The following is an 18,787-nucleotide window of genomic DNA, read 5'->3' on the forward strand; positions in this document are numbered from 1 at the left end:
GTCTCGGATACGTTCATTTCTTTTTCAGACACGCACAAGGACCAGCTTCGCTCCTCCCTCAATTTCATCAACATCCTTCTGTCCACGTATGTTGAAATCTTACAATAGCAGCCGCTTATGGCTAACTGAGCTGTTGTCCAACTCTAGCGGGTTGCTGCTCGATGAAGGAATCTTAGGAGGAACTCTGTTCTCAGGTAAAATTTCATTTCTTTTTCTTACCTTAGCCCAAGGTCTCTTAGCGATCCAGGGACTTTCTCTCGAGAGATGTTTAGTACAAATCCATTTACAGACGGGGGATTTGAGCGAGCTGTATGAATGCTTAGATTCTTGCGCTATGGGTAACGACCCAAACTTACTTCGCACGGGCTCTTCTGAGATGGGTCGTAAAAATTCACTTACAGCAGTTCCGTCTTAACATATGTGCCCAGCCGGTCGGCCCGGGGGCCTCATGACAATCGAATCTGGTTAAGAGTTCACATACCCTTTCACATAGGGGAAAACTATGCTCTAGTTAAAATATCATTAAAAATACTACTTAACCATTGATTTATTAGAATTTTTTCACGTATTTTTGATTAAAGATGCTATTCTATGGCAGTATAAAATGTTACATATCTCTAGTACTTAATTTTCTCGAGAAAGAAAGCATTAAAAACAGTTTGCGCGCATGATAAAATGGCATGACATCAACAGGACCGTCTCAAGAGTATCATGAACCCCCGGGCCAAGTGGTTTTTCGGAAGCCCTACCTGGTAAATCCTAGAAAATTTCAACCGGATCTCATTTTTGTGAGGCACCTCTTCTCTTGAGGCTCCCGGGCCGTGCCCGGGTGGGCCCATGCGTTAAGACGGCACTGGACATCAATGTAACCACAAAATATTGAAATTAAAATGAAGAAAACGGTTCATTTTTTTTCATAAAATAAGCTAAAAGATTAAATTTCAGTGACTCATTCTTATTTAAAATTTAATATCAAATTTAAATTTTCGAAAATTCTAAAAAAAAACTGTTTTTTATAAATCAAACACATTTGCGTATGAATCTGAATTATTTTAGTTCATTTTAATCTTTGCATCAATGCGAATAAAATTGTCATTTTTTAAATCGGGTGATTATTTTATGAGTCATCATTCGCGCGTGGTTGAAAATTGCGGTTTTGAGAAAATCACAAAAAATATAAAACCTTCACCACACAATAAAAAAAATCCTTGTTTACATTTTTATTTTTAAATATGACTCGCGTTCCAAGTGGAATTTTTGCATGAGGTTTTTAGTATGTAATCCAGTAAAAGCCAAAGTTTTCGATTGGCTAACAAAAAAAGTCAATATTTGCATGCTTCAAGGGGTGTGTGACTCTTTGGGTCCCCCTTAAGATTTTCGTGACTGATTATGTAAATTGGTAAGCAGGCATTTCTAGTCAGGTCGGGGGAGAGGCTCAAAAAAATCATTTTGCACGGAGGCCAATGAGGATCTTCGGACGGCTCTTACTAAAGAGCCAGCGGTTCTTGAGTTATGGGTCACGACCCAAACCTGAGTCGCGAGATTTTCCGAGATAGGGTCATGCAAATCCTCTGACAACCCTGTTAGAAATGCACTTATTGCGTCATAGTTTCACTAATTTCGAAAAACACAGTCCCACACGGGTTCCGAAGCTGATCTTGTTGTTGATTTTTGGTTGTGAGCCATAGGTTAAGAATCTTTGGTTTAGCCCAATGTGGGATGAACTGGAGATGATCGCGAGAGAATCCCCACCACCAAAAAAAACCAAAAAAAAAACCCGATGATTGACGAGAAATGTACACTGCTCAAAACAATTAGGGGAGCAAGCAAAAAAGTGAAGAAAACCGTGCGAGACAGCCACGTATTGGCATACAATGGATAGTACACGCGTATCAATGCGCAATACAGAAAAAAGACGTAAAAAAAATTGGAATTAAGCTTTAATTCTTTGAAAATATGGAAAAAACATGAAAAGATGATTTAGGGCAACAATTTGGTTACATGTACGCGATAAAAAAAAGTACTGTTTAGACATGATGCATGAGTTTTAATAGGGCGTGTGGTCTCCTCGAACAGCTAAGACTGCTGCACACCTGTTTGCCATGGATGCGATGAGGTTATCGATCAGATTTTGGGGAATACTGTTCCACTCCTCAAGAAGTGCAATCTGAAAGTCTCGGACAGTAACAGGCGGCCTTGGTCGCGCAGCAATGCGTCGTCATAAGGATTCAGGTCAGGAGAGCACGCCGGCCATTCCATACGCTGTATTGTTTCAGCTTCAAGCATGTTCTCCACCAGACGAGCTCTATGCGGTCGGGCATTATCATCCTGGAAAACAAAGGAATCTCCAATGGCTCCAGACGAGGTCGCAGTATCTCGTCTGCATACCTTCGGGCCGTCAAAGTGCCATTCCGAATGATATGCAGGTCCGTACGTCCGCCTATGCTGATTCCACCCCATACCATCCAACCAGCTCGTCTGTATTGTGACCTTTCACGAACGACGAATGCGGCGTTATTTCGAGTGCCCCTGTCCCTCCATACTAGAACACGTCGGGTGTCACACTCCAGACTGAATCGGGACTCGTCTGTAAACAGCACTTGGCTCCAATCATGTTGCTCCCAATCTCGATGTTCAGCAGCCCATCTTCTTCGGGCCGCACGGTGGCGTGGGGTCAACGGAATGCAGACCATTGGCCTACGTGCATAGAGCCCTCCCTCATGAAGCCGATTACGTACTGTTTGGCTGGACATCCTTCGTCCTGTTGCCAAGAGTAACCGTCTTTGCAGCTGCGTAGCATTCTCTGTTCTGTTTCGACGGGCTGTTAACCGTATATACCGGTCATCAGTTGCTGTAGTGGCGCGTGGCCGACGTTGCCCTGGTCGACGTCTAACATTTCCTGTTTCTTGGAATCGATTCCACAGCCTTGCACAACAGTTCTGGCGACTCCAACAGCGTCCGCGACACTACGTTGTGTTTGCCCGGATTCCAGTCTGCCTATAACACGCCATGCCATGGATTCCGGTAAATCACGTTGTTGAGACATCCTCAAGTCACCTTGTCTCAAAAAAAAAATACTGCGCAATCGAATTTCACAGTTACGGCAATAAAACAGGCGTTTCTGCAACATCCCGATTTCTGCCCTTATCTCCTTTTTCTGGTTTTTGACGTCATGAACTTTGATTTGCATATGAAGTTTCCTTCTTCCGTTTCCTGCTAGGCTTTAAATTATGGATGATTCATTTTATGTTACTTATCTTTGCGTAATTTTGTTAAAACCATGTGCTCTCCTAATTGTTTTGAGCAGTGTATTTTATCTTTCGCAACCTAGAGTACAGGACACACGTACCGAAGGGTAAGTGTTCAATCAACGCCATCTACAGCAAAATTGTAGCTAGAGCTGTAGTTATAGGAGGTGAGGAGGTGTTAGTTCAATTCCCCCTCTCAAACCCATCCGAGATTTTTTTTCCTCTCCCTTACAACTTTGCTATCATTTGCTGATACACTAAAATATGCTTTCATATTTCGTTAATGAACATCGAAATTCAGTTTCGTCAAAAGCTCTGTCTCTCGCGGCGTTTTATTACCTTTCTTGCTCGTAGCAACCAATCACCGGCGTGCTAATGCCTCTTGTGTTGTTGCTAAGAATGTAGGGATTGTAATTACGCGCCCGGGACACTAGATCTATCTTCAACAGGGGCGTCGGAAGTGTTTCGAACCTGTGGGTGCTCGTCTTGAGTTCCATATAGGAAATTTCGATTTCTGAATCAATTCTGTGGGTGCTCGGACCTGTTTTACAAATTCTCGTGGGTGCTCGAGCACCCACAGCACCCCCGGCTCCGACGCCACTGATCTTCAACACCCCACTTGGCTGTAACGGGGGTGGACTCATAGGGGGGGTATTAAGGGTTCGCTGTCTTGGACAGGGTTTTAAGCTATTATGCTTTGTTAGAATTAAAGTCAAGAATTAAGTCGAAATGTAATTACAGTATTTTTATCTCGTTTTGCGGTCCCTAAAATTTAAGGACACTTTGCGGCCACACACACACTTCGCACCTACTCAAGTCCGGCCTTGGTTTTATGTTGTTAAGAAAAATACCATCCCTTTCTCCACCAATGTTCTTTTTAGAGTGAAAAGCACTCTAAAACTGATTGTGGTCACGTCATACTTCAGAACATCATGTTGGGTACCTGTTTGCCCCCTTTCAATTACGTTAATTATTTAGGAAGTACACTGCAGTTATGAAACAATACAAAGGCGAATGAGAATGACTATAGTTTTATTAAAATATTTAAACATTTTATGAATTAAATGGAAGCAAAATAAATTATAACATGGGGTCAACATCAAGCCACACATCTCTTATCTTGTCCTTATCCATAATCTGGTTCATGTCTCGCCATCATGCTCACTGACTTAACTTTACTAGTTATCTTAGCTTTACTAGTTCAAACTCCTCTCTGCAAACTCAAAAAAACCCTTCGTTAAAATTTTCCCTTTTGGGGAGACAGCATGCCACCCCCCCCCCCCCGTAACCTCTTGACCAAAGTTTCTTAACCTTCGAGTGCAAACTCGAGATTCACCTTCCCACATCCTCTTCGAAAATGGGTTGTCGATGTGTTAAAATTTTCTGTTTTTGCTACTGATTACATTTATTATCCCCCAATTAATTGTTACAAAAATTCTAAACTTGAAAGATAATTGAAAAATTAATTTATTCCAAAAAATATACACGGGAAAATTATAGCAAGCAATAAAATTAAAATTACTTGTCAGTTTCTAGTGACTAATTCACACTCTTAATTTTTCGTAATATTTAAAAAAATTTAGTTCTTTTTGCAAAAGCTACCACAAATCAATAACCCATACATCATATAAGAATGCAAGCGATTGCTTGCTTTTTTTAATCAGCAAAAAAGTGATAAAAAACATCCATTTTACAAAGGTAGGTGGAGATGCGAACAGTGGATATGTTTGCAAAACTGTCTTCGCTAGTTTTGGAAACGATCCCAACTTAGCACCTCACAATTGTTCTGAATCAGAATTTTGAGATTACATTTGAATAAATGCACAGGCTTCTTATACAAATACAAGAAAGCAACAGGCAAAATGCCCAGCGAGTGGTTTCAATAAGATTATACATTAATTGAATTATCATCGTTAATAGAATTGGGATTTCAAACAATGAATTTAGAACTAACCGAAAAAAAAACCTTTCCAAAGGAATTTAAAAATGCATATAGCAGATAGAAGTTGTGTTCTATTTTTGCAGGATGTATACAAATTTCATTCACCAAAAAATGCTCTCTCGCAACCCCGAATTTGCTCTCTCGCTTCCCGAAAAATGCCCTCTCACACACCCAAAAATTCTCTTCCGCACCCCTCAAAAATGTTCTATGGCACCCCCGAAAAATGTCTCTTGCAACCTCGAAAATGCACTCTCTCACCCCCGAAGATGCTTTCTCACACCCCCAGAAATGCTCTCTCACGTACTCCCAGAAATGTCCTCTTGCGCACCCCCAAAATTGATCTCTCTCTCTCTCTTTCCGAAAAATTCTCTCTCGCACCCCAAAAATGTGCACTCACTTTCCCTCCCCCCTCCCCAAGACACTCTTTCGCACCTCCAAAGACGATGTCTTGACCCCCTAAAATTCTCTATCGCTCACCACAGCAAAATGCTCTCTCGCACCCCTCGAAAATGCTCTCGCACCCCCAAAATGTTCTCTCGCGCACTCTCAAAAATGCTCTGCCGTGCCCTCCCAAAAAACCTCTCGCATCCCCGAAAAATGCTCTCCTGCACCCCCAGGGTTGCCACTGCTCTTGACATCAAGAAACCCACTTCCAAGAAATAAGCCAACAATGATCAAGGCATTCTAGATGGCTTTCGGCAGATACACAACTGCCAGAAGCTGACATCTCGGCATACAATAATTGTCAAAATATATAGGTGGCAGCACAAAAAATTCACGCACAATACTCAGACTATTAGGTACACACACTCACACTTCCAGCACAACTCGATCGTTACTGAATTTAATTAATTGCCCATCGCGATAGACCAGAGTTGTTCTTGTTTTGAAAGAAAGAAAATTGTCAAAATCGAATAGAGAAAAACGCACACCCAAAACGCTCTCTAGAAGGGCAATTTAATGCTGTCTGTCTGTATGTATGTATGTATATATGTCTGTTCTTTATACAAATCTACAGTTTTAGGCCGATCGTCGCCAGATTTTGAATATATATTAAACAGGACCGGGATTGAACCGTAGGCTACTTTAAAAGTTTGTCAGAGCTGGGCAAATGCCCGAAAGGGGCGAAAACCTGTCGGGCAACAATGGTTTTGGGGCCTCAACAATTACTTTCGGAACGTTTACTTTGGTTACCGTGGTTTCCAACAATGCGTTTCAGACGTGTATACGCCTTTACAATGGTTTGTCACACCTTTAATTCTATTATTATAGCATTTGATTCCTTTATAACGGTTTGTAACTTTTCCAATCCTCCCAATAATTGAAGAAAACCCGGGAACAGCGCCGGGTATTTCTGCTAGCCTATATACAGTGTATCCTGTAAGTGCTGATGCGGCCTTTATCTCATCAACCGCCCATCGTAGAGGTATAGTTTCAATTTAAAAAATGATTAAAAGGTGTTTGAATAATATTCGCTGCACAAGCTGTACGTATGACGTCACTAATAACAGAGAACAACAACTGCGACGACAAAACTGAGAATAAAATTGTTCAACGCCAGCTGATGAACTCAATGCTTGCCTCAAATCATCAACGCTCTGGCACGAAGTTGAAAAAAATTATCATTATCCACTAACATACGAGTTCAACTGAAAAATGACTCAGCACTGCTATCATTTTCACATCAGTTGATCAAACTTGGCAATGGAAGAATTCCTGTAGAGACCCAAGCACTAGACTCATTACGTTCCCAAATGGATTTTACCAGTTGTTAAACTCAGTTCAAGAACTTGCAGACAAAGTCTTCCCAAACATTCAACAAAATCACCGAAACCATGAGTGGCTTTGTGAGAGAGCGATTGTGGCACCGAAAAATGACAGTGTGAACAAGGTCAAGGAAAAAATCCTAAAAATTATTCCGGGAGACACCACATCTTACAAATCGGTTGACGGTGTCACAGACACAGAGCAGACAGTTCTGTATTCTTCAGAATTTCTGAACTCTTTGGATGTGCCACCACACAATTAGACCCTCAAGGTCGGAGCACCTATAATGCTTTTAAGAAATTTGGAGACACCGATACTCTGCAATGGCATCAGACTCTGCATTACATCATCGAAGCAACGATTCTAACTGGATGTGCCAAAGGAGAAGAAGTCTTCATTCCACGTATCCTAATTATCACTGAAGAAATGCCATTCACTTTCGAGCGATTACAGTTCCCGGTATGTTTAGCTTTTGCCATGACAATCAACAAAGCGCAAGGCCAGTCGTTACCAGTGGCAGGTATCAACCTACTTGAGCCCTGTTTTTCACACGGACAGCTTTACGTCGCCTGTTCGTGTGTTGGTAATCCCAAAAATTTGTACAAAACACACCAGATGGACAAACAAAAATATTGTGTATCCACAAGCAATTGCCTGAAGTTTTTAATTAAAATATTTAAAAATAAAAGTAATTTTTTCTTATTTGATTCAGAATTTTTTTGATTAAGAAGTAATTAATAAGCTATACATGTATTAATTTTTTACGGGGCGTGCAACGTCGCCGGGTATCAGCGAGTCTTATATATATACGTGAAAGTATGTATGTATGTTTGTTCTTTATACAAATCTACAATTTTAGAACGATCGTCGCCAAATTTTGCACATATACCAAAAAGGATCGGGATTGAACCATATGCTGTACTTTAACAGTTCGACAGAGCTAGGCAAATGCCCGAAATGGGCGAAAAAATTTTCGGGCAACAATGGTCTCTCTGCCTCAACAATCACTTTCGGAATGTTTGCTTCGGTTACCGTGGTTCCCTAACAATGCGTTTCAGACACGCACATGTCTTTACAATGGTTTGTCACTTCTTTGAGGCTGTCACTATTATATATAATAGTTTATTCCCTTATATTGGTTTGTCACTTTTCAATCCTCCCAGCAATGGAAGGAAACCCGGAAAGCGTCATGTATTTTGGGATATATATATATATATATATATATATATATATATATATATATATATATATATATGAAAGTGTTTATGTATATATGTATGTTTTGTTCTTTATACAAATCCATACCGTTGATCGTATCAATCCCAATTTTTTAAGATTCTTTGCTAACGTGTGGGAGGAGCCGTAAGCATTTTATTTTCAAAAAAAATATATTTTTATCAAATTTTTTAACCAGGGGTCCCTGGAGAGATTTCAGGGGCTCCGTGATCTAGGAAGTAAAAAAAACAATTAACTCATTGCTTTTACATAGCATATATATTGGTCCTCTCATATTACACTAGTCTACAAGGTTTCCCTAACATGGAAAAATTTAGCTGTGCTTAATTAATTCTTGGTTGTTGATTCCTGATTTGACCTTAAAAATGGCCATCACGTCTATTTTTTTGTCATATGGTATTTAATTTAAAATAACTTTCAAAAGTCAACTATTTAGGCTATAGGGGTCTACGTGCGAAATGCTACAAGAAATCATAATTCTATTTTTTGCCATCTAAAACCTAGTTATGGCAACACTGATTTTATCTTTAATTGCAACCGGATTATCTGTTTTTTTTTAATCGAAAGAGGAAACTTAATGTTTATGTGCAACCCTTTAGTCGAAAAATAGAGCTAAGCTAATGTCACAGATGAATTAATGTATTATGTATAATAAAGTTTTGCTATATGTTTTCTGCCAACTTCCCATTAGAATGGAGCTGATCAGAGGTGTACGTAGGGAGGGAGTGATGAGCTTATGCCACTCGCCAAGACGATCAAAAATTTAAAATATTTTTGTAACAAACTAAATATCGAAAGACATAAAATTACTTTTAGCAGCTTATTTAATCAACTTCTGTTGATTTAAATGTTTTTGAAGGTTAATAACTAATAATTTATAGGGAAGAAAATCATTGTGAAACCTCCCCAAACCTTTTGTGACCCCCCTCCTTAATTGACGGGCGCCCCTGGACCCTAGGGTTAATAGAAAACATTGTGAAGGCTATGGACAAATCTGTCCCAGGTTTTCCGTACCTAAAAGAAAATTTTTCCAAAATTAAATGACTTTCTTCTAATACTTCTAAAATAATAAGTATTTATAATCCTCAAATAAGGAAACTATCAAGTGATTTCGTTTTCAGATGCATGGCAAATATTCATATCTGCAATGAAAGTTTTTTTTATGGAATCAAGGCAGATGGGGACACTTCAACGGTGAGTGATTACAAGAGCTCGGATTGTATGCACTAAAAAAGTGGCAAAATATGCTCTAAAAATATGCACTAAAAAAGTGGCAAAATATGCTCTAAAAATATGCACTAAAAAAGTGGCAAAATATGCTCTAAAAATATGCAAATAAGCACTTAAAAATGCAAAAATATGCACTTAAAATACAAAATATGCACTGAAAATGACAAATTATGCACTGAAAATGCCAAATTATGCACTGAAAATGCCAAAATTATGCACTTAAAATCCCAAAATATGCACTAGAAATCTTGAAAAAGTCAAAAATTCCAAAATATGTACAAAAAATGAGAAAATATGCATTAAAAATCACCATGCAAAAAAAAGCGGATGTGAAAAGCAAAATGTGTTTCAAAAGGCGTCATTCGACAAGGCGAATGACCTCGTTGAATGATATCGATCACAGTTACAAATTGTCGTGATGAACATGGTCGTCCTAAGAGCATCATGGACACCCTGGCCAAGGGATTTTTTTGAGGCACTACCAGGAGAGTTTACATGCTTACTTTCGAAAATTGAAACCAGTCTGATTTTTGTGAGCTTCCCCCTTCCGGGCTGTACCCGGGTGGGCCCATACATTAAGACGGCGCTGGTGGTGGTGAAGTCTATCAAATACAGTTTGAAATATTTACAGCATATCGTTTATTTTATGAGCGTGGATGAAACGATATTCATAACCATATTTAGAAGAACAAACAGTGAAGAGATGGCTTTCATTTTTTTTTTTTTTTGAAAACAGTTCAGAGAGGGTGGGAGAAGAACATGATTTTTTGTGAAAAAAATTAAGTAACGGAACACAAAATTATCTCAAAGGGGCGGCATAATTAGTAGTGCCTGGGCTGAAGTCCGTCTCTGCTAAGAAGGACTGGGGTAAAACCATTCCCTTTGTATAAATATGCCCTTGAGTGAAACTTCGTCTGAAAAAATGACCAAGTTCTGCGCGAATCATGAAGGCTGGAATAAATTTCGAAGTCATCGAAAAATCTTTCTTGTAAAAAGGTAAAGTAAATTTATTAACATTTCAGTGCGATCGATTGCAGTCACAAGCAAATTAAAAATCTTTATTGCAAAAAATCGGTATGAAAATGTGACTCGATCAATAGAAAAAATCCGAAACCACTAATTGCTTTGAATACGCCAATTCATAAAATAATTAGTTCGATTAACATTTTTTGATGGTTTGTCGTTGTTATTATTTTTCTGTTTCCACCAGTCACAAACTACCATTTTTAAATTCTTTTTACGATCAATAGTTTCGATGAAATTTGCTCTAAATATATTACCTTGTTTTATCGATCAGCACGTGGTCTGATTACTGGTGACAGGTAAAAAAACGATCGCGAAGTAAATACGTATGCACCTTCTCTCAAAGAAATTTGACTTTGTAGTGAAGAAGAAAAAAAATTACTACATTTTTCGGCAAAAAAGTGTTGATTTTAAGAAAACAGGTCTCATTTGTCTAACATTTTACAAATCTGGTGATAAATTTGCCAATATAGTGGGGCGAAGCTAACACGTAATAACAAGGTTATAATATCTTTCTACACGAAGAGAAAGGGCGCCAATCACGAAAGAAGACGATCTTACTTGTCTTCTAATGGGATTGTGAATATTTCAGTTCATTTTTGAAAAGCGTCTGGCGGGAGAAATTTACTTTCTTTGAGTGCATGGCGCGTAACTGACCGTTACAAAACTGACACGTCACAAAAATCAAAGACTCCATAATTATCGGTCACATCAAAAAAAGGAAAACACTTTACCATGTTAGTTTTTCACAAGGAATCACGTGTGTAATTATTGGGAGGTCGGTAGTATCCACCTTGTATAGCACTGGGTAAAGATAGACTAATGACGCAGTAAATCTGTAAGAGTTGCAAAGCCCATCTTGCGCGTTGAGTTTCACTGCTTGAGTAAATTGCATTTTATGCCTAGTTCTAAAAAGAAAGAGCCACCACTGCGTAAAAGATATTAGTGGGGGGGAGGGGGAAGGAATTAAAGAGAGGAAATCATCATTTTCTAAATATTCAAAGTTGGCGCGATCAGCAGTTAATTTAATTCCAGGAATTAAGCATGAGAACGATGAATGGCTATTAATTGTGCGATTCCTTCCAAGCACCTATTTGTGGATATGAGAAATATTCTTGGAAGTGGAATTAGATAAAGAAAAATGTTGCTTTTTTTCATTAGCACCGTTAGAATAGGGCAAGGGTATGTATGGTGCGTGTCATTTTCTATTGCCCAACATCCGATGCTGTCGAGTGTTTGTTTGCTTTCCTTATTTTATGAGCGATGTTTGGACTAGATCGAGATTGGGCCGCCATCAGGAGGGAGGAGAGAGAGAGAGGTAGGGAGCGATATCAATGACATTCCTTGCGGCATGTGACTGTGATGGGTTGACCTTCGAACTCCTCTTATGTTCGCCGCGATTCGACGTCGATGAACTGAACACATCTTTCATTTTCTATAAAGTAAGATTAATTCGGTAGTGATGAGACGATGATAGCAGTTTCCGATCAAGAGACGAAATATCGAGGAACTTTTTCAAGCCTCGTATTAAGCCCAAAAGTTTTGGACAGAGTTGTCAGTCAGTTATCGTGGCGGAAACCATTTTAATCATATTACTTTCCTTACTTTAATTTACCCTGAGGCCATATGGCCTTCTTGTAGTATTGGGATATTTTAAGAGACCACGTGTAAAAATCAGATTGAAGGAGAGCCATGAAAGCTGGCTAAGGGGAGCCCCGTGAGAGGGGGGCTCATGACCATAGAGGAGATACATAATGGCATCTGGTGCAATGATTTTTGAGTTAAAGTATGCAAATATGCAACTCATTAACAATAATGAATGGGCTCCGGAAAAATTGTGGGGGGGGGCTGACAGGGCCCGGGATGATTATCATCATTTTTTTTGCTTTTTCACGTTATAAATTTGCTACAGAAGGGGCCCGTCAAAAGTCTGACCGAGGGGCCCTGCTACAGGATGTGGGGGCCATGGGGGGGTGAGGGAACTACATAGCATAGAACACTCACAAGCGATCCCTCGCTGAACTTTAGCTATTCCAGAGACTGAACTTAATTATAAAATTTTAAACTAAATATGAACTAAATACAGTAAGTAACTAGAAATATGACCTTGCTTCTAGATGTGGGGGGGGGGGGGCACGAGAAGAAAAACTGGCCCGAAGGGGGCATAGGCGAAATAAGATAAAGAAACACCACCCCAAGATATATATTATATACATAATTTCCCTGTGTAAAATCCAGATGGGGGAAAAACTTCATGCTCATAGTTCCCAGGGGCTTTCGGTGTTCGTTGGACGTAAAAGCTCTACCTCCTATATTCCACGTAGAGATATGCAGAGCAGGAGTTTCCAACGTAAAGTTGCTCACGGAACCCTTGATGGTTGTAAGACTGTTCAGCGGAACCCTTTTGGTGATAATGAGGCTGTTCTACGGAGAGCAAATTTTTTAATATTTGTCCAAAAAAGTTTGTCCCAACTGCCGTCTCAACAGTATCATAGTCCTAGGGCAAAATGAAAGAGAGCTTGGGCACCACATCTTAATCAGGGGAGTACGCAGGATCGACCTTTGAAGGGGGCACAAATGGCTTGGTGGGTACAAAATTGTCTCCCCGAGAAACTGTGAGTTATCACCCTTCTAATTAACAGAAATTGGTTAAAATAGCACATAAAAGGTATTTTCTTTCGATATTTTAAATTTTTGTAACCGAAATATTGAACTTGGGAGGTCTGGATGGAAAATATCTCTTCATTGACATGAGCGTTTGCGCGTGTTTTTTTTTCTCAGTTTTTACACGCTTTGAACAACGACCTCGAAATCCCCAGACGAATCCAAGTTGCCTCCAAGCAGGGCAGATGCTATTTTAACCATGGCCCAGCTTCCCCCAGGATAGCACGGGAAAAAAAAAACAGTCGGAAAAATAGCTCTGAAAGAAGAAAACCGCAATATCTATTTTGAGAATACCATTGTTTGCTCACCAACAGCAAATGCTGTGTACAGAAGTGGGAGGGGGGGGGGGAAGATATCTCCCTATTCCATTCAGTATTAAAGAAAACATAATGCAAACAGACAGCACTCAATACTGATTCCTCTGGGGAAAAAACCACTCCATAAAGATTTAAAAAAAAAAGTTCTGGCGGTATAGAATGAAAACCGCCTCCTTGTCCCAGGCGAAGTAATAAAACTGACCAGAAACGGCAGGCACAATTGCTTAAACGCGATAGGAGACGGATCGTTATTATTTTTTTCTTTTTTGCTCCAACCGATAATGTGCTAGACATATGTGTGTTAAAATGTTGAGACGTTTCAAGTCCAAGACTATTGTATAGCTTTTTGACCATCATCATTCTATTCCTCTTTCCGCCTGGTCTGAAATTCTGAAGGGAAAAAAAATTTACAAATGGACGGCAACATTAAATAAGCTTGACAACTTTTGGAGCGACGTATTACTTTTTGCAGATTAGACAGTTATACTTCACAAACATCTACTATATCATTAATATTTGCTCCTCTCTTTGCTGAAAAATTATCGGATGTGTTCGAATAACCTTTGCCTAACCAGACCCCGGATTATAAGTAAATGCATATGCATTTGCTAATTTTGATCTTTTTAGCATTAAATATTTGAACAAATGCATACAATTGGAGAATTCATCATCCTAGGCTGAAATTTGAACAAAATTTTCAATTATCGATAAATGTGGAAATTTTTTTAGTTACAAAAACGGTTGTTAACTGTGCATAATAGCCGGTGATTTTGCATAACAACCGGGCTTATGAAATTTCCGTAATATATGTAACGGTTCCGTTTTAATTGGGAAAAATTATTGTGGTAGTGGGGTTTTCCAACCCTTTTTTTTTTTTTTTTGGAAGAAACGTGGCGCCATCTGTTGCAGAAATTGAGGAAAATGATGCATCAAGGGTGCGCGCAGGAGTCCTCAGTTTTTGAATCTGGTAACCCTAATTATATTGAGAAACATCATTAAACTAGGGCCCATGGGCCCCCCCCCCCAGCATCAAAGGTGAGTTCGACAGATCTAATACATATATGTATAGATGAATTGACATCATCATCATCGTGCCCCCCAGACAGACTTCCAAGTCTATCTCCGCCTATGCTATAGCCCCTTCTGCCACCTATCAAATAAAAAACACAACTGTTTGCAACCTCCTTGTGCGTTGATATCACACTGCTCAAAACAATTAGGGGAGCAAGTAAAAAAGTGAAGAAACCCGTGCGAGACAGCCACGTATTGGCATACAATGGATAGTACACGCGTATCAATGCGCAATACAGAAAAAAGGCGTAAAAAAAATTGGAATTAAGCTTTAATTCTTTGAAAATATGGAAAAAACATGAAAAGATGATTTAGGGCAACAATTTGGTTACATGTACGCGATAAAAAAAAGTACTGTTTAGACATGATGCATGAGTTTTAATAGGGCGTGTGGTCTCCTCGAACAGCTAAGACTGCTGCACACCTGTTTGCCATGGATGCGATGAGGTTATCGATCAGATTTTGGGGAATACTGTTCCACTCCTCAAGAAGTGCAATCTGAAAGTCTCGGACAGTAACAGGCGGCCTTGGTCGCGCAGCAATGCGTCGTCATAAGGATTCAGGTCAGGAGAGCACGCCGGCCATTCCATACGCTGTATTGTTTCAGCTTCAAGCATGTTCTCCACCAGACGAGCTCTATGCGGTCGGGCATTATCATCCTGGAAAACAAAGGAATCTCCAATGGCTCCAGACGAGGTCGCAGTATCTCGTCTGCATACCTTCGGGCCGTCAAAGTGCCATTCCGAATGATATGCAGGTCCGTACGTCCGCCTATGCTGATTCCACCCCATACCATCCAACCAGCTCGTCTGTATTGTGACCTTTCACGAACGAAAGCGGGGTTATTTCGAGTGCCCCTGTCCCTCCATACCAGAACACGTCGGGTGTCACACTCCAGACTGAATCGGGACTCGTCTGTAAACAGCACTTGGCTCCAATCATGTTGCTCCCAATCTCGATGTTCAGCAGCCCATCTTCTTCGGGCCGCACGGTGGCGTGGGGTCAACGGAATGCAGACCATTGGCCTACGTGCATAGAGCCCTCCCTCATGAAGCCGATTACGTACTGTTTGGCTGGACACCCTTCGTCCTGTTTCCAAGAGCAACCGTCTTTGCAGCTGCGTAGCATTCTCTGTTCTGTTTCGACGGGCTGTTCACCGTACATACCGGTCATCAGTTGCTGTAGTGGCGCGTGGCCGACCTTGCCCTGGTCGACGTCTAACATTTCCTGTTTCTTGGAATCGATTCGACAGCCTTGCAACAACACTTCTGGCGACTCCAACAGCGTCCGCGACACTACGTTGTGTTTGCCCAGATTCCAGTCTGCCTATAACACGCCATGCCATGGATTCCGGTAAATCACGTTGTTGAGACATCCTCAAGTCACCTTGTCTCAAAAAAAAAATACTGCGCAATCGAATTTCACAGTTACGGCAGTAAAACAGACGTTTCTGCAACATCCCGATTTCTGCCCTTATCTCCTTTTTCTGGTTTTTGACGTCATGAACTTTGATTTGCATATGAAGTTTTCTTCTTCCGTTTCCTGCTAGGCTTTAAATTATGGATGATTCATTTTATGTTACCTATCGGTATACATCTTTGCGTAATTTTGTTAAAACCATGTGCTCCCCTAATTGTTTTGAGCAGTGCATTATTATTATGATGATATTTTGGTGTTTAGGGAAAACGCACACAAAATAATTTTTTGTAAGCTATATATATATACTGTATATATATATTATTTTAAATTCATTCGGATCCTTTTTATTTTCGTCAAATGGCTGAGAAAGAGGTAGGCTATATGCACGCACATCGAGCTCCCACAGGGAAGTTTTCTAAATTATTACGTTTAAACAATATAGTGACCAAATTAATTTTCAAAAAAACTGGCAAAAATGTAATCAAATTCTCATATTTTTACATATTTATTTACCGTCTTCATATTAAGATAAAATCAAGAACAAGTAACCTTTTATTTACACCATTAACTAGAAAATTTGTTCGCTTGTTTCACGCAATATGAAAAGGAAGTGCCAGCGACTTTATTTACATTGTTGTTGACATGCCTTTTAAATCTGTATTAATAATACTCCGACCAGAAAATGCACCCAAGTATTAAAAAAATTTATTTGTTGATCAATAAAATTGAACAATTGACGAAACTGAACAATTCGGTTGGAATTGAGCGACTGGTTTTCGATTAGTTGCCGCATGAAAAAAAAACAATATAGTAAGATATTAGTAAATATTTTATAAGCAACAATATTTCAAAATTTTAACAGTTGATATTTATTTAGTCAGTCAGGCCCTCATTTGTGACTAACCGAAGAGCATATGAAATCGGAATGAAATTATTTTCTGGATTTGTATTATTTTCATAGTGCAGTAAAATCTTTCTTTTGCGGACACCGTTGGGACGAAAATAAATTGTCCGTATATGAGGAGTGACTGCTAATCAGAGGTTTGAAAGGCATACTTTTATTATACAAGGGGAAATTATTATTTGGCCGTAAAAGAGGGGTGTTCGTTAAGAGGGATTTTACTGTGGGGTCATTCAAGTATTACGTCAGCATCGGGGGGGGGGGGTTTCGGATTTGCTGACTTCTGATGACAGGGGGGGGGGGAGGAGGGGGTTTTGAAGATTGCTTACGTCATCAACCACCTCTTTTTGAAGATATGAAATATTCTAAGCTGCTGACGGGGGGGGGGGGGTCAGCGTTTTGCTGACTTTTGTTGACGAGGGGGTCAAAAATGGCTGAAAATCTGCTAACGTAATACTTGAATGGCCTCTGTACGATATTATTTTCTTTCCCCAAAAATGATCGAAATTCTGTGCGCTGAGAAGCATCAGTTCCGTGCAGGGGAAATTGAAGAGAATATGCCCACTATCTGGAAAATAAAAATAACTCTTGGGGTACCATCAAAATAAAAAAATTTATTCAGCTCGTCAGGATTTTTTTTCACCATTTCAGCAAGTTCTACTCCTAGGAAAACCCGGCTCATGTCGTTATGCGAAAGCAACGGAGTCAAAGTAGTAGAAGTAAAAATTATTTACTCATTATTACTTCATGAAGTTGTTCATTATAATCAATAATAATTCTCTGAATTACGCTACTTAATTTAGTACCATGATTCAGAAACAGCATTATCGTTTAAAATGCTATCTAATTACACATGCTGATTAGAAAAATTATTCACACTGATATATATAAATGTATATACCTCGTTATAAAAATACTCGGTGTTACGATATTTTAGGCACCCAGTTTAGGGACCGATGCAGGGCACCGGTGTGTAGGCACCTATCTGTAGGACCGGTTGTTGAGCTCCATTATTAAATATAATAACAATCAGAAGGTTTTATATAATACATGTTTAATTTGGTACGGACACATAAAAATGAAAGACATCACATGACAATGGTTGCTTGCCGACTGCGAAGAAAAACATTCGATTTTTTATCGTAACTTGCGTTGCTAGGTAACAAAATATTCGCACCAGAAAATTGCGAAGTGCGACGTCATAATTTTTCCGCAATCGGTGAAAGTTCAAGTAGAGGTCGCTACACACTCCCCCCCTAGTGTCAACGAAATGTCGTGGTCGAGTATCTGTCGGGGAAGTGGACATGACGACCGGAACGAGTCACAGTTGCTGGTACTGTACTTGGATGGACGGGTGACGTCGAAGGCACTTGGGTATGCTGGTCACTTAAGAAAGCTGGGATCAACCGATCGATGGAGATTCTCCTGGATGTCCCGTTGAAGTCGATGTCGAAGAATTTATCTCGTCGATCTTTGACCAGAAATGGGCCTTGATACGTTGGTTGCAAGGCAGAGTGTGGTGCATCGTTACGCAGGAAGACATGAGATGCGGATTGTAGACATGTAGGAACATATGTTGGCGTAGATCCGTGAGTTGTTGTAGGCATGGGTTTCATTGAACGCATTAGTTTTTGAAGTTGATGGACGAAATCGGATTGTTTGATGTCTGGGATTGCGGAGAAGTACTCGCCAGGCAGTTGCAATGGTGATCCGTAAAGGATTTCGGCGGAGGAGCATCCTAAATCTTCTTTCACTGCGGATCTCAGGCCTAGTAGTGCTAATGGAAGAGCGTCAACCCAAGCTGCATGGGATTGGATTCGGCATCTTAGGGCAGCTTTCAGAGATCGGTGTTGTCTCTCGATGAGTCCATTCGCCTGAGGATGATATGCGTTCGTCTTGTGATGTTGGAATCCGAGGTATCTGCTTAAGGTTTGGAAAAGATGACTCTCAAACTGTCTTCCTTGGTCTG

General features: G+C 39.9%; 1 protein-coding gene across 1 annotated transcript in view; it reads left to right on the plus strand.

The window, feature by feature from the left end:
* The window catches only part of LOC149088317 (sodium/potassium/calcium exchanger 5-like), a 78,068-nt gene continuing 59,281 nt past the window's right edge, over positions 1-18,787 (plus strand). The window contains exon 1 of the mRNA XM_089246874.1: positions 1-194. Coding sequence (XP_089103000.1) covers positions 89-194 — 106 coding nt within the window. The 5' untranslated portion in view covers positions 1-88. The remainder of the gene's footprint in view (positions 195-18,787) is intronic.

This window comes from Pholcus phalangioides, unplaced genomic scaffold (assembly GCF_987345545.1).
Source record: "Pholcus phalangioides strain wild (caught in Gottingen) unplaced genomic scaffold, Ppha-v1.0 ptg000003l_1, whole genome shotgun sequence".
NCBI lineage: Eukaryota > Metazoa > Arthropoda > Arachnida > Araneae > Pholcidae > Pholcus > Pholcus phalangioides.